Source organism: Homarus americanus, unplaced genomic scaffold (genome assembly GCF_018991925.1).
Source record: "Homarus americanus isolate GMGI-L3 unplaced genomic scaffold, GMGI_Hamer_2.0 scaffold16430, whole genome shotgun sequence".
In the NCBI taxonomy this organism is placed as follows: Eukaryota; Metazoa; Arthropoda; class Malacostraca; order Decapoda; family Nephropidae; genus Homarus; species Homarus americanus.
This window is the reverse complement of record NW_024729259.1, coordinates 2,037,063-2,054,239: the sequence shown is the minus strand read 5'-3', so window position 1 is coordinate 2,054,239 and position 17,177 is coordinate 2,037,063. Positions and strand designations below refer to the sequence as shown.

At 39.5% G+C, this 17,177-nt stretch overlaps 1 protein-coding gene across 1 annotated transcript; it reads right to left on the bottom strand.

The window, feature by feature from the left end:
• Window positions 1-9,283: 9,283 nt before the first annotated feature.
• On the bottom strand, window positions 9,284-15,254 carry LOC121866383 (cancer-related nucleoside-triphosphatase homolog). Its single transcript, XM_042366023.1, has 5 exons — window positions 15,073-15,254; window positions 13,694-13,856; window positions 12,880-12,979; window positions 11,413-11,607; window positions 9,284-10,379 (listed from the first exon to the last, which is right to left on the bottom strand). Exons 1-5 carry the CDS (start codon window positions 15,113-15,115, stop codon window positions 10,302-10,304), a joined length of 579 nt encoding a protein of 192 aa, XP_042221957.1. The 5' UTR covers window positions 15,116-15,254; the 3' UTR covers window positions 9,284-10,301.
• Window positions 15,255-17,177: the final 1,923 nt, after the last annotated feature.

Below are 17,177 nucleotides of genomic sequence, written 5' to 3'. Positions count from 1 at the left end.
AAAAAAGTGATAAGACCCAATTAAAGGTCCCCAAAATAGGTGAAACAGACCCACGGTAAAAGACTAAAATAAACCCCTAAAATTACTTTAAAAACGGTAAAAAAAAAAAAAACCTAAAAACTACCCCCCAAAATAAGTCAAATTAATCCCCCTCAGAAAAAATAAATTCTCAAAACGGAGAAATTTAACCCAAAGTCCCTCCCCCTTCCCATAATAAAAAGGTAATAAAAATAGGTGTTGTCACCAGAGTTACGTCAGTCAGTCGGGTGGCGGGAGACGAGCAACTGCTGCCCTCTGCTGGTCCTGTCGACACACACACACAGCCTTAACGAGCCCAAAAACTCGACCCCACCCTTCAAGAAATTTTGGACGTAACTGCGAATTGATTGTCTGTTTTCTGTCTTATTTTTTCTCTCTCTTTATCTCTATATGTTTTGTCTGTCTTCTCACATTGTTGAGATAATTGGTAGAGAGAGAATAAGGAATTGTACTCTAAATAAGGGTGTGGTTATATTAGGCGTCCAACTGACCTTCCATCTACCACCATCACCACCACCCACTATACTACCACTACCACCCTCTACACTACCACCACCACCCACTACACCTCCATCACCCAGTACACCACCACCCTCACACACAGCCATTACCACCACCACCCATCCTGGTATGTTAGCAATGTTCCGTTGACCAATGTGAGCTTGTGTGTGTGTGTGTGTGTGTGTACGTGTGTGTGTGTGTGTACGTGTGTGTGTGTGTGTGTACGTGTTAGACAGATGTAGTGGCCTCAGACCGCCTGTGTGGAACAGTTTTTCATACAGGGCGTGGTCACCTCACCCGTCTACCTGTACACACACACACACACACATAAACACACAGACCTCACCACACCTCCCAAAAAATGTGATATTAGGGATAATAGCTTCCACCTAGCCCCTTCCACCCCACCCAGGCCTTCCACCTAGCCCCTTCCACCCCACCCAGGCCTTCCACCTAGCCCCTTCCACCCCACCCAGGCCTTCCACCTGATCCTCCACCTCACCCAGGGGAAGAAAGGAGAAAAGGGGGAATGACAGAGGGAAGAGGGAGAGTTAGAAAGAAAGAAGAAGGAGGAAGGAGAGAAGGGGACATAGAAAATAGAGGGGAGGAGTGGAGGGTAAAGGAACGGGAATTGAGGGAGAGAAGAGACTAAGAAGGGGAAAAGGAGGAGGATGAAGAAGAGTGGGGAGGGGTAAAGGAACGGGGAGTGAGAAGGATAGGGAGAGGAGACTGAAAAGAGGAGGAGGAAGAGGAGTGTCCAGTACCGTACGCCTCACCATCATAATCATTATCGTACCTCTGGAGTCTGTCTAATCTCACGGGTCAACCAAAATGTCAGTTTATTTACGTGTGTGTGTCTGTGGGGGGGGAATGTTGATGCTGAACCTCTCCCACCTCTTCCAATAGACACTCTCCCACTCCCCTTCCTTGTTCTGATGTCACACACACACGTACAGTACTACTACTTTGCTGTCACTTGGAATCGAGTATAACGATCATCCAGCTACGAGACAAAGATATGAGTTATTTAGGAAGTCACCGTTGGTGAGCTCTGAGGTGACTCAAGAGGCCGACACGGGACTGGCAGGGTCGAACACAGATGTTGCACATGTGGATGGCCACATCTGGTGCGGGAGGGGCGGCGGCAGCGTCTTTCCGGCGTTGGCGCTTGTCTGCCTCGGTTTGCAGTCGGTCTAATTCGACATTATTGACACCTTGTGTGGTGCTCCTCCAAGCGTTACGATGTGGAGTAATCGTCTCCCAGGTGAGGGGTCGATTTAGCACTTTTTCAGGTTTGTCCTAAGACTATTTTTCTACCTCTTCAGTTGCCCGCCAGCGTTACATTTACTATTCGTTAGGTGACTATAAAGTAGCGGGTAACATGGCCAGTCCAGCGTAGTTGTTCATGGATAATGGTAGCCTCGGTGCTCCTACAGTTGGTGTCAGCAAGAATACTGGCATTTGTTCTCTTGTCTTCCCAGCGAACTCGAAGGATGGAACGTAGACTACACACACGTCACTGGACAAATCACCAACATTGGACAAATCACCATCACTGGACAAATCACCACCACTGGACAAATCACCAACATTGGACAAATCACCATCACTGGACAAATCACCATCACTGGACAAATCACCATTATTTGACAAATCACCACTAATGGACCAGTCACCACCATTGAACAAATCACCACCACTTAACAAACCGCATCAAAATTACACCGACAATCAACCTAAACTGAACAAAAATATTTCCTACCTCAATATTCCATTCTATCTACCTATCTATCTGTCCATCCATCCATCCATGCTTCTATCTATCTATCTATCGAGCCATCCATCTCTTAACTAATTCATAAGTAAAGGTATCGTCTCAAGTGTAATTTTGGTGCCATTATTTTCTAAAAGTTATTGTTATGTTTCGCCTTAAGTCAACCGCCTCAACATACGTTCATTCTCACGAGGAAATTTTTTTTTTCGTGAGGGATTTAGTGAATTGTTATCCTTGACATGATCGCCGAGAGAAAAACTAGGCGATCGACCCCTTACTTAGCTAACATCCCCTTGACCTATCTAGAGGGACTTCTGTGCTAGGTGGTGAGCTGATGGCTAGGTGGTGTAGGTGTGTTGGTTGCTAGGTGGGGTATTGGCTAGGTGGTGTGTTGGTTGCTAGGTGGGGTATTGGCTAGGTGGTGTGTTGGTTGCTAGGTGGGGTATTGGCTAGGTGGTGTGTTGGTTGCAAGGTGGGGTATTGGCTAGGCGGTGTGCTGGTTGCTAGGTGGGGTATTGGCTAGGCGGTGTGCTGGTTGCTAGGTGGGGTATTGGCTAGGTAGTGTAGGTATGCTAGTTACTAGGTGGGGTATTGACTAGGGGTGCTGGTTGTTAGGTGAACAGGCGTGTTGATTATTAAGGGAACAGGTGAGATGGTTATTGAGTAAACACTGTGATACCCGCCAGGTAAACAGGTGTGATAGCCTCCAGGTGAATAATAATCATAGTCTAATACTGATCCCGGATTCTCAAAAGTTCATAAACAGTTAGTTTGTCTGTGTGTGAGCTAAGACACGTAGCTTACTCACCAGACGCTAGAAGGGTGGGGTGGGTGGGGGGGGGGTGGGTGGTGGTGTGTGTGTGGGGGGGAGGCCTTCAAATTCTGATGCTATGGTAGAAGGATGGAGGTAAGGGATCACCTGTAGATTAACCCCCCTAATTTATTCTCCAGATTAACTACCCTAAACCAAATCTAACGTAATATAACTTAATCTAACCTAATATGACCTATTCTGACCAAACAATCTAATTTAACTTACCTAATCTAACCTAACTTAACTTAACTTAATCTAACTAAATTCACCCCATAGGTAACCTTAGGGTGTTAAATCATAAGGTGAGATAACTGGAAGGGGAAGGGGGGGGGGAGTAATCTTCAAGCGATCAAATATAAATTAAACTGATAGAAAAACAAATGAGGAAACACCAATATTGACCAGATGAAGTAAAGAGATACAGTATTGGACATTAGTGGAATAAGAAAAAGGAGAGAATATAGTCATATAATTTGGGATGAGAGGATAATGGTTAAGATAGTAAATGGTAAATATTGAAGGTTGGAGGGCCAGGGAGGACGGGGCCAGAGAGAGAGAGACAGAGAGACAGAGAGACAGAGAGAGAGAGAGAGAGAGAGAGAGCTGAATGAATGAAAATAAAAGTTGTGGTCCCGGAGATACAAAACCAGGAAGGATTGGTAAAGGCAGCATCAAAACACTTAAGGTAGTGGGCCGTGGTCACCAACCCTCAGACATAAGAAAAACACCTTGACTGATGGGGTGATTGAGGGAGTGAATTTTAATGCAACTTTTACGTCATTTCAACCATCAGCTTATCGCCACAGCTTATAAGAGAGGAAGTCGCATGTCTTATTTATAATTTAGAAAATTTTTCATCCACGAATAAATAAGAACGTGTTTTTCTCCCCCCCTTTTTTATCGTCAAAAACCTGTTAGATACACTTGCTACCCCTCGGCGCTTAGAAACACAAAAGGCATTTCCTAAACAGACTACATAGACGTTAAAACCAGTAATTTGAACTTGAAATTCGAACTACCATGATGATGAAACCGAGCTTGAAAAAAAAATCTAACCCCATCAACAGAAGCAGACTGCGTCGCCTCGGTGAGTGTTGACGAGGAGGTGTGGGGCGTGGCTTGGTTTTTCCGTCACCTGATGTACAAACACTCCGTCCAGCTTTAGGAAAATTTGATCACTATATGGGGGTGTCAGGAGGTAGAACCGGACCATTAATTCCTCTAATGACAGTGTAAATCTTTTGTCATGTGTGTGACATTGAGGAGGAACTTGAAGGGCGAACATTATCATCCTCCAGATAAAAATTCATGGGGGTAAAAAATTAAGATTGTGTGTTAGCCTCGTCGGCGTCCATACCCGAGGGCTCGACCAATCAGATAGTTTCGTTCAATGAGGCGTGTAAGTGTGTCGTAAAGCACCAGGTGATTCAAGCGGATTCAATAATCACTCACATCACCTGTCGCACGGTGTTACGGTCTGCGGGTCCCATATACCACACGGGTTCATAAACCACTTGAGTCAAGGGCTTCGTCGCTTCCAAGGGTTCGACTCATATTTCACTAAGAAATCGCTAAATGTTTGGTTCGGGTTCACAAAAACTTGATCTGTCCGGTTCTGCCAAAATCTTGTGGGTTGTTTTAAGAGTCTGTTATAGCCACCGCTCTATAAATACACTGCAGGTATAATATTTTTTAACTGTCCTTGTTTTCTGGTTAGGTGAGCACAGCATCACCATAACATTTAATAAACAATACTAAGGTTGTTCATAAAATACAGATTTGAAAATAGTGGGATATCTAAATATTAATTTATATTATTACATTATGAATCATTATCAACACAGACCTAAAATTCACAAAAGTAACCGCTATTAACGTTACTAAGAGGGAATACAAACAAACATTATCCTCCGACAATGTACATTAATTTATATACATATTATCTAAACAATCACTAATACATTACTCTTTTAATCTGTATTGTCTTGTGTATCAAATTTAAGAAAAAGAAAAAAAGAGAAAAAAAATCTTACTTATTGTACTGCATTAATACATTTAAAACATCACCACCTTACTGCAGGAACACTTATATTTTAACTAATGTTGTGTGCTGTATAAACTAACGTGGTTTACGTCCCTTTAAGACCTCGGTCGGAGAAGCAGACGTATATACATTTTTGCTAGACACAGCTTAACGTCGTAGGCTCGTAGCAACACATTTCACTTTATTTATAATGTATAATACGGTACACCTCCAAGACCATTATTTAGACAACTCGGTTCATCTGCACACATCCCTCAGTGAGTTTATGAGAATTAGAACAGACCGTAAACTCGTTATCTAATCCACAATACAATATATTCATTAAGCTTATTCCAATTTTGACCTCGCGGGGTGTGGAAATCAGACCAGTTCTCTAGTTTCTGTCTGGTGCTCACAGAAGATGTTCCACGCATCGTGTATTAGATTTTCTCAGTCAAAGAGCAAAGGCGAGTAGTTTAAGGATTAAAAAAAAAAATATATATATATATGACTGAACATTCCTACGAGTGTGCAAGTTTTTATTTCACCAAGGCGGCAGAGCACAACATTTGCCTCGTGAAGTGCCCGAATTAGGAGCCACAGCCTTAGTAGATCATCTTTTTACCCAAACAACAAGTGGTAATATTCTGTCTGGAACTGTTAATTCTGATTACACTAGAATGTATTCAATGTCGTTTTGATCATATATATATATATATATATATATATATATATATATATATATATATATATATATATATATATATATATATATATATATATTTCAAGTAGATCCACAATGAAAACGTGGATAAGATAAATCTTGATAAAATCACACGGGAAAAGGGAAACAACGGAGCACCTTAGCTTTTCGTCTTTATTCAAGACATCTTCAGAGGCAACTGGATTACACGGACAGAGAGGCTTAAATATACAGGGTGACCTTAAAAACATGAGGTCAGGTCATAATGAGGTCATCCACTAATCCCCACACCAACACACACGTAGAGGAGCTTAAGAGAAGGGGGGTCGCGGGGGGTATGTCCCTTTCGTTAGTATTCAGTATTATTCTGGTATGTATCTTCGTCTCTTTCGTTAGTATTAAGTTTTATTCTGGTATGTATCTTTGTCTCTTTCGTTAGTATTAAGTTGGCATTTTTAAAGAGGAAGTTCTCGTATATCTGTTCTTACGGTACGGGTGTTCAGTAGCATGTAACTTAAATTTCCTCACGCCTATTGTTAAAGAACCAAAGTCTACACACACCACGAACGCTTGATCATACACTACAACTCAGGGGTTTCTTAGCTAGTAAACTTCAGTGATAAAAGTCCTCTTCCTCGCTGATTAGCACTCATCTTATTACTCTTGTTTCGTGGGGAGGGAGGGAGGGGAAACTCACGATAAAAAAAATAAGAAAACGCCATTAGTCGCCGTCCACCATAGAGAATGAAAGAGAGGGGGAACTATGCAATTCAGTGAGCGTGACAGTTGACTCTTGGTATTTGGGGCCTCACGAAACTGGCCTTTAACACTATTTTCTTTACCTTCGTTCGGGTTTGTAATTGTGAAGTCGCTCAGATGACGCGGGCGTGTCGTGATTGGGCGTGGAAATGAGCATGAATATGGGCGTGGGCGTTTGCCAAGGATCCATTCCCGGTACGTGAGTCAACCCTAAAGTGACCTTGAAAGCGACCAGAAATGCTCTTGGTCATTCTCTCCTGCATCGACGTCTCTAAGCTACTATCCCCAAGGAGGAGAAGGAGAAGATCTGAGGAGAGAAGGACAGAAGGACGAGATGATGGAGACAAGGAGTAACCAGCCCCGTGTTTTTGACGTAATCCCACCTATCCTAACTGGTCGCCCCATCCTCCTCTCCCTCCCAAACTGGCATTATCACAGTTCCCACACTTCTTACGTATACAAAAGGGTAGCAATTAACTGACAAATTAGGGCATTTAATTAGCTGCTTCGCTTCCCAACGATCGAGACGTGGCGACTTCAAACAAGGTGAAGATGGGAGACGTTAAAATATACCAAGGCCACAAAAAATGCATTTTGGTTACTAAAAATAAGATAAATAGGTTCCAATGTCTAACACACACTGTAGTATCGCCTAGCTTACACAGGGCACAGGAATCCTTCATACAAATTCGAACTGCTACAATGCAGCAGTACTTTTGAAAACGCGAGCTTGCGGTTTCACCCTTACATCTAATTATCAAGACATAGGTAACGAGTTATAATGACATTTTAGTTAACACGAGTGAAAAACTTGTAAATACACAAGTTCCTAATTTCTCGCTCGCCTTGTTCATGCTTGTAATGAACTGCGATCACGTCCTTGTTGCCTCTTGGAGAATCGACCAATCAGAGGCCGTCGTTAATCACCAGATACCCATTGTGTGAAAATTGATGGGTAATAGTATACAATATACTGTAGTCTATAATTATATTATTACAATATAATTGTTTTCACTATTGTTGGTGACAAGTGTCTTTAATTGATGCGTTTCTTTTGTTGTTCATGCTGTTTGTTTTGCTGACGTTTTTATCATCATTTTGTAAATATCTGTTGTTGCCATGTGATATAATAAGAGACAACAACTTCACGAATTTCCTTTTGTTACACACCGATAACAGGACATATTTACCCGGTGAGTCACTCTAGGACATATGAGTATACTGGGACACACTTATGCTATGACACTATTTTGGAACACACTTTTCCTAAGATACACTTATTTGGGGACACTTTAGCAAGGACACTCACAGTGGACTGGGACACACACTAGTCTTCAGCACATGCATTAGGACACCCATTAGGACATACATAAGAACACACTTATACTAGGATATATCTCCACTAGCACACACTAAGACACATCAGCACACTCGCTCTAACACACACTATTACACAAGGTCATTTCAATTGAACACAGACAAGGTCACGAAGCAGCTCGTACACAAGGACACTCACTCATACACTCACACTTACACACTCACATTAGGACACTCACTCTTACAAACTTACATCAGGACACTCACTCTTACACAATTACGTTAGGACACTCACTTTTACACCCACACTTTTGGACACTCACCCTTAGGCACATACTTACATAAAACACTCACATTAAAACACTCATATTAAAACACTCACTCTTACGTTGACACACTCACTCCCGCACACTCAAATTAGGAAACTCTTAACACACACTTTAGAACAGTTACCGGTACATTAGGGGACACACACTAGGACATACCTCCACTTAGAGCACATTTACACTAGGGTCGCCCCACACACAAATGTCATGGACCAGAGGGAGGGAGGAGGGAGGGAGGGGGGGAGGGGAGGGGAGGGGGGGGGAGGGAGGTGGGGAGGGGAGGGGAGGGGGGGAGGGAGGGAGGTGGGGAGGGAGGAGGTGGGGAGGGGAGGGAGGTGGGGGGAGAGGGAGGGAGGTGGGGGGAGAGGGAGGGAGGGGGTGGGGGGAGGGAGAGGGGGGAGGGAGAGGGGTGGGGAGGGGTGGGATGTGTGGAGGGGGGGTGGGGAGGGAGAGGTGGGTGATGGGAGGGGTGGGGGGGCAACATTTTTAAGCAGTTACCCTCTCAAGGTCCCCCCACCCCACTAAGCACCCACTCACCAACCTCCCCAACCATTCCATACCCACCTCCCACCCACTACATGACTACACAAACCACTTGATACCCACCCACCGCCCGCTCGACCACCCACCACCACTACTGTGCGCCTATCTACACGTTGATGAGACTGCCATTATTTACCTGTATGCTGGGGGACCCTTCCTCCTATCTTGGTTCCACAGACATCATCATGGTTCCAGAGACATCAACATGGTTCCAGAGACTTCTTTGGTTCCAGACATCATCATAGTTCCAGAGACATCATCATGGTTCCAGAGACTTCTTTGGTTCCAGACATCATCATAGTTCCAGAGACATCATCATGGTTCCAGAGACATCATCATGGTTCCAGAGACATCATCATGGTTCCAGAGACATCATCATGGTTCCAGAGACATCATCATGGTTCCCCAGACATCTTTGGTTCAACAGTTACCAAACCTTTGCTTGTCTCATGTACAGATTAAAGATCTTTTTCTTCAATAGACATTCAAGGAAGACATGGTTTATTATTTATATACTGTACACGACATAATCTTTAATGTTTACCTGGAAATCACAGGTAAAAAAGACAAAAGAAATTGCCACCCAGAGAGATCAAGCGTGTCTTAAAGGATGTTATCAGAATTTTAGGAATTGAAACTCAGCAAGCGTAAAAACACTAAGATAATCTCTTAATGTTATCTTACATATATCGATAAGCTGGGTATATCTCTTTCTCTGACAGACAGGTTCTCTATCTCTCTGATTGACAAACACATTTCTCTATATTTCTAAGAGATAAGTAAGTTACTTCCATTGGGATATAATCATCTGTAACGTGATCATGGGTTGCCTCAATGAATATACACAGGGAAAAAATTATGACAAAAGTCCAAAAATATAGTACTGTAAATAAAAAACAAAACTAATGGATAGAAATAAATAATAAAATGCATAAAATTATTACACTGGAAAGATAATGTGGGGTTAAATTATAGTGGGTAAGGTAAGGTGGTGTTAAACTGGGCTGGGTAGAATTAAATAAGGTTAGGAGAGGTCAGGTTGGGTTGGGGTTGGCTTAGGTTAGGTTAGGAACTGTGAATGGACAAAGGAATAGCAACTCCCATGTCTGGCCTATGGAAATGGTGCCATAGTAGAGCTTCAATGAATGATCAAGTAATACTTAATCTGATCATGGTTACATTTAACATGGAAGGTGATGAACACTAACTTATTGTCTCAAAAATTAAAATAATAATGCTAATCAAATTCTTGAACTGAAAAGTTTCTTCTGATCACACCTGTTGTTGAATCACTGGCTTAAATACCGGTACTAAATGCAGTCAGTGTTTCCATTACCGGTAACAGTAAGTACAGTATATCAGGCTTCCTTCTGTTTACTGTATATGTTTCCTATTCTTCCTCATAGATACATCCACATTGCAAATTATCTGTCATTTTTTAGGTATTATCACAACAGCAACAATCTGTCGTAAGTGAAGACAAGTCACGACATAGATGAACCTCATTTCTGAAGTGACGTTGTGAGGACTTTCAATATCTTCTCGTGGAGGTCACAATCATCCCGATTATCTCTTGTTAACTGCCGGGGAGAATAACATACCGGTAAGCTTTAAAAAAGAATCATACAGAAGATTTTTTTTCAGTTAATAGAGTATAATATACTGTATATATTATAAATATACAGTATATACATATACTGTATAGTTTTCCATGGTATATTGTATGCCTATAATTCCCAAAATACCCCCTACCACATTTATACACTGGTACAGTCTTCTGAAATAAGTGCTCCCCCTTTCAAAGGTTATGCAAGAATTATGCTCTGAATGACAAATACACCTTTTCACATATACGTTGAGACATTGATATATATATCTATTTGACAAGTTTCATAACTGAATGATAGAACACATATCGAATGACAATCTAAAATAACTGTTCGTTCATGCTAACGGAAATGATTGACATCAGTTATGAAATTGACAGCCGTGAACAATAAACCGACAGTCTACATATAGTTTGAGAATGTAACAATTGGAGAATGACATACCACCAACAGTTATTTTAGATTGTCATTCGATATGTGTTCTGTCATTCGGTTATGAAATTTGTCAAATAGGTATATAACAATGTCTCAACGTATATGTGAAAAGGTGTACTGTATGTTCTTATGTTCATAGTATTATAGTAACTGCTTAAGGCAAGTTAAGTACTAATGACAAGCAAAACATTAATGTTTTGATAACACACACACAAAACACTACACTTTCCTCCTCTGTATTTCCCTTTACTGTACTTGTCACCCATACCCTTCAGTTGTCACCCATACCCTTCAGTTGTCACCCATACCCTTCAGTTGTCACCCATACCCTTCAGTTGTCACCCATACCCTTCAGTTGTCACCCATGCCCTTCACCTAAAAAAAAAAAATATACTTGTTCATATATAAGTTAAAGGTCTTTAATACTGTACCAGGAAGAGAAAATAAATCGATATTTGATACTGACTGTCACTACAATACAGTACAGTATATCAATATGGATATTATTTACCATTAAACAGACTAAAACTTAACATAATCATATCATGTCAGAAGAAATCTATAAACTCACATTTACTACAAGATTATTTGGGTGGCTTCGAATTTCCTCAACTAGTGGTATTGGTTTGCCCTTCGGGATGGGGATTGTCAAGAGGAGAGTCATGTCTGGCTGTGATATAACTTGACGCACTCCTCGCACAAATTCTTGACTGAACATCTCCATCTTACCAATTTCATCCAACACCAAGATGTGAGGTCCGGTACTCTGAAACCCAGTGTATGAGTAAGACAATATGTTTATTTTTAAATTTTTCTCGTTTCAACACTTATCAGCTTACTAACCATTCGAGCAGTTGGTCTGTTCTTTGTTATTTTGTTATGAATTTTATTGTCCAGTGTTAGTACAGGTACAGATACACTTAAGCACAGTAACTTCACATTCTAGAAACAAAATTAATCTAATACAGTACTTAAGTCTTCACTGCACATAATTTTTTAATTCTAGTTATGTTAAGGCAATCAGGAATACAGTATTGTAACTTAAAAGATTGTTTATAACTAATACATTAGGAAATGCAATTAATAATATCTATTCAGTAAAATTGGATAGGCATGTTTATAAGCTATGCAGTTATTCAGTTAAGCATGAATATAGACAATGTATGTGCACAATGGTATAGAGTGAGGCAATTTAACCAAGGATAGCCAACAAAGATGTCAAGTGCTTACTGTATTTCTGATCATTCGAAATTTATGGCAGTTTTTATATAAATAAAATTTTTATCCATATCCAGCTTAGGGCATCAGCTTTATGATGATGTCACCACTAGATAATTAATGTAACTTTAATATATACAGTCTCTCCTCAACTTACAACCAGGCCGTAAGTCGAAAAGGCGAAAATAATAAATATAAATTCTAAAATGGATGTCTCTTTTTCTTCTCAGCACCACGAGAACTCTCACTTTTACGCTTGCCAGCCATTTTAAGGGGAATTACAAACAAAAATTGTCAGTACACAGTACGATCACTAACGTCGGGACTCGAAAATACGTAATGAGAAAAATATTTTAATATACCATGGCCGTCGTATGTCAGGTTTGTCGTAAGTCGAATATGTCTCAAGTCGAGGAGAGACTGTACTGTACAGTACTTGTATTTGTGTTAGTTTACCTGAAAGTAGAATCTTTGGTAATCTATCTTACCTAAATTAATGCACCACCTTTATGAAACTGTCACCACTTGGGAATTATTGTATCCGAATTTTATATCTAAACCTAAATTTATATTGATATTTCTGAGTACCTGTACATAACTAAATCTGAACTTGTTTTTATACCAGTGTTCTCCGTGCAGAAAAAGAAATACTCAAATACAGTATTGGATCACTTAAATGTTTCCTTTTATACAAGCAGTTATAATAAAAAGTCTCCCCACATTACATCGGGAGGGGGGGGTACAGTATTTATGAAAGGTTATGTTAGGTCAGGGTAGCAAATTCCTTAACATGATTCTTACACAACAGTTGTAATAATACCTGCATCCTCAATAAAGGAAGAGCGAGAGACTCAAAACCAGGGACATCTACCACGTACTGACCCACACGACACTCCCGCCTGTTACCTCCACTGTCTGGTCTGTAAGCAACGTTTTGGGTTATGAGAATTGCCAAGTAATAGACTACTGTACTATAACTCTAAAAATTAATGTGATTATTACTACATAGTCTATACAAAATTAATGGTGTTATTTGTTACTATGAAGAGAAGATATCTTAGGTAAAACTTCTTGTTTCTAATTATCTCACAATCACATATAAGGTGAAGGAACTCAATCTCGGTGTTAACATGCAGGAACCCTTTATCATATAGAACACAGAACATTAATGGGAAGTAAACACCATTCTTCTAATCATGATGGGCACTAGCTAGGTATGTAGTGTGTGTGTAGCTGGTGTAATCTAACCTCACCTCCCAGTAATATATATATACTGTACTGTTATATCATTATCCCATCCTACAGCTGAGTAATCTTGACTGGTTTAGATTTAACATCAGCTTACCCAATCGAACCTATTTGTAATGTTCAATACATAAACCAACCTAACCTAAACTTGTGTTATTCCCCAGTTTTATAGTATGGCACATCTCATGAAAGTTAAGATTAGCTAACTTACTGCAGTGTCCTTACAGAGTACTCAGCTTACAATGTCATACAGCACAGGCAATGTAATTTGAAAATCCTAATAATTATACCAAGCATAGACAATGGCCACAAAATGATGTAGTAATGGTGCACAATGAGTACAGAGAAATCAAATGCAATGTCTTGTTAAATTGTCCCATAATTACTTAGCTCTGGATAGCACACCAGTCTTGCCGTCAAGAGTGATGATGTCGAAGCCCACACGTTTACCTCCTTGCCGCACTTCTTGTGTATAGAATCCCCGACAGGTTACTACCTTCGCTTGCAATTTTGAAACTATCTTCTGAACCAACGTTGTCTTCCCTACACCTGTAGATCAATTAAAGGTAATACAAGAGCAAATGGCTAACACAAGGAGTTCAATTTCAGTCATTCTTTTCCACAGATATTCTTTGGATAATAATATGTAGTACATGTATATAAACACAGTAATTGTTATTTTAATTGTATATACTTTTCTCTATCTATGATCACAACTTGTAGTTGCTCTCATTGGTACCAAAAATGCAAGGTAAATTCTTTCTGCTTAATATGCCAGGGGTGGCTTGGAAGTTATGAAGGTTTCTTGGGTTAGGTCAGGTTCTATTAGGTTCTGTGCATTGTCACTTCTTTTTGACAAGTTTTCACTTGTTGCCACTATATAAAATCGAAGTTGAAACTATTTTTTCTGGTGGTTTTTTGATGTGTTATGAACGAATTTGACCTTCATTTCTGGAGCAAATCAATAGTGTCTGTGATACGACCCCACCCCCTACATCACAGAATCTAGACATGTCTATAAAAATCAAGGTATAAGGTGTTCAAAAAGCATCAAAAGCCATCGAAAAAACAGTTTTGAATCTAACCTAACCGGGGACCTCCACAGTTATTTGATGTTCTGGGTGTGTACCGCCACGTAAGACATACATACCCTAATAAAATTTTAAATACTGCATCTCGATTATATACAATTTGCGCCAAAAATGCCATTAAAGAAAAGTCTTAGGATTGTCAAAATTACTACAGTACTTGCAACTATAAATTCCCGAGATTAGTTTAGTGGTAACAAGTTAAATAATGCCATCTCTTTTATTACTTACTATCATTCAAAGAACATCTGTGGAAAAAATTAACGAAATTAAACAACCCCATCTGGTGTTAGCCATCTGTGCCAGGATTACTTTACTTAAAAGGTGGTAAAATAGAATAAATTCACTGTTATTAGGATTCAGGAAACAGTGTACATATGTGTATAACTTTAAGATGTAGACTGAACAATCCGTAAATATAAAGGTATTTAATGTACAGTACAGTACAGTACAGTATTACCAAAATAAAAATTCATCATTGATAATGGCAACTAACAAAGCCTAAATTAACCAACTTATCTATCCTAACACTTTAAGACTAGTGTGTCTTTTAATGATTTTAAGTTACGTCTGGATAGGAGACAAGAGTTGGCATTGTGCAGTGCAATAAGAAATGTGAAACCGATACCTTCCCTGCCCTAACTGTTCCTCCCCTCGTCCACACCACTTAATTTTACCTGGGGGTCCTGTCAGCACGACATGTCGGCAATTTGAAGCCATTTTTTACTTCTTGGAACAAATCCGAGGAAATTTGACCCCAAAAAATGATGAAAATGGATAGAAATTTAGAGAAAATACAGCTTGTCCTGATTATGGGGCGTGAAACCACCGTGACCGCGTACGTCAAAAATAAACAAACCTCACGTGTTGGCAAGAATGACTGAGCATTCGCAAATAATACTGTACAAATAAAAATAAAAATAATAATATTAATAACAATATCATCAATAATAATAACAATAAATATATAATAACAATAACTAATAATATTGAAAGTACTTTTCATAATGACAATTACGTTTGCTTCCAATCTACCAATATTGATAAGAGGTTTACCATACAAGCCTATCAAATTCATAATCATTGTACATTTCGCCTGTCGGAACAATTCAGTCATTATACTCAAAGTAAGTAGTAGGCAGCTACCAAACAGGGAGGTATTACCGCCTGGGAAGGTATTGGAAGCATAATGTATTGTCTAATGGCAGACCTGCTGCTCTCTGGCATCACGAAAATTGTGACCAAGTCCCAGGTAGCTGATCTGACTGCCTCATTTACACACAATTGCAGGTTTCAATTGTCTCTCTTACTTGACAACACAACATACATAAAGCGTTTCTCACTAATTATTTTATTTTATTTTTTATAGTTCTTTATTATTATTATTATTAGTGTTGCTATTATTATCATTATGAAGAATTATGAACAATTATTACATTATCGCCCCCCAGGCCCAGATGTGGGTCAGTGACCTGTGCCCGGGTGGTTTAATCCCAGAAAACAAAAATGGACATAAAATAAGTGAAATGGCAGCATCAAGTAACTTTAGCCAGGTAGAATGGACAACAGAATCTTAATGAGAACTAGATACATGTATGTAAGGATGTTCCTGTTCCACCTGGCCAGATTATGTCAGTTTATTTAGAAATTTTTAACACAAAGTTGTCAAATTTGAATTCAATGAAGGTGCAGAACAGTTGTTTTAAAGCAGTAGATGAAGACAAAGGATTTGCCATGTTATTAGTTAAATGATACTAAATTAAGCCTGAGGTTGAGGACTGGAAGAAGACTATGATAGTATCCGGTATACTTGATGAAGGAAATATAATCTATTTAGACATGAAAGCAAATAACTTTGATAGAAAAGCTGTAACTTGTAGGGAAAATTTCAGAAGGTAATGAAAATAAAACTGAAATTGTACAGAATGGCAAAATAGATTACAGTACTGTACTCTCAGAAAAACATCCATGATAGATTGTCATGTTTGTTTCAGTCCCAACTCAGTATTTAATGATGTTGATAATGCCCTAATACCATATAGTGACCATGATTTGGTTCTGGGAGATAGAACAACTAGGCTCTCCGCTATATTAGACCAACTGGACTGGACTCGCTTAACATATTTAGCCCATGTACTGTAGACACATCGAGCAGTCGAAAAAGATTGAGGAGTAAATGTTTAGTAATATGTTATCTAAAGACCCCATTGGAGAGTCCACTGCAGCATATGTTTCATCATCTATTGTCCTCGTTGGTAAGCCAGATGGAAATTTGAAACTACACTGATTATCGTAGAGTACACAAGGTTACAATCAATATTCAGCCCTTGCCTATACTTGATGAGCTTGTAGAAGATAGTACTCTACAGGAAAGAAATATTATTGTAGCTTTGACATGAAAGATGCATACAATATAACCACTTTCAGCTGGGCTAAATTTGTACTAGCTTAAGAGGTTACGTTTTGGCTTCAGTTAGTCCAGCAATATTTATAAGCAAGGTGAAACATGTCCAGAATCCTCTAAAATAGAAGGGGTGGTGTAGAAATTATTTAATTGACGTAATTATTCAGGTTTCCTCTTTTTAAACATCTATTAGACAGACCGCAAGATACAGTCCAAAGGCTAGAGAACATGGAAACGAGTTTAAGTGTCAGTAAATGTACCTTTGGTATGAAAGAAATTAAATTCATAAGTCATGTAGTGATAGAAGGAGGAATAAAACCAAACAAAAACACTTTAGCTGTAAAGAACACGCCACACTCTAAGACTGTCAAATAGATA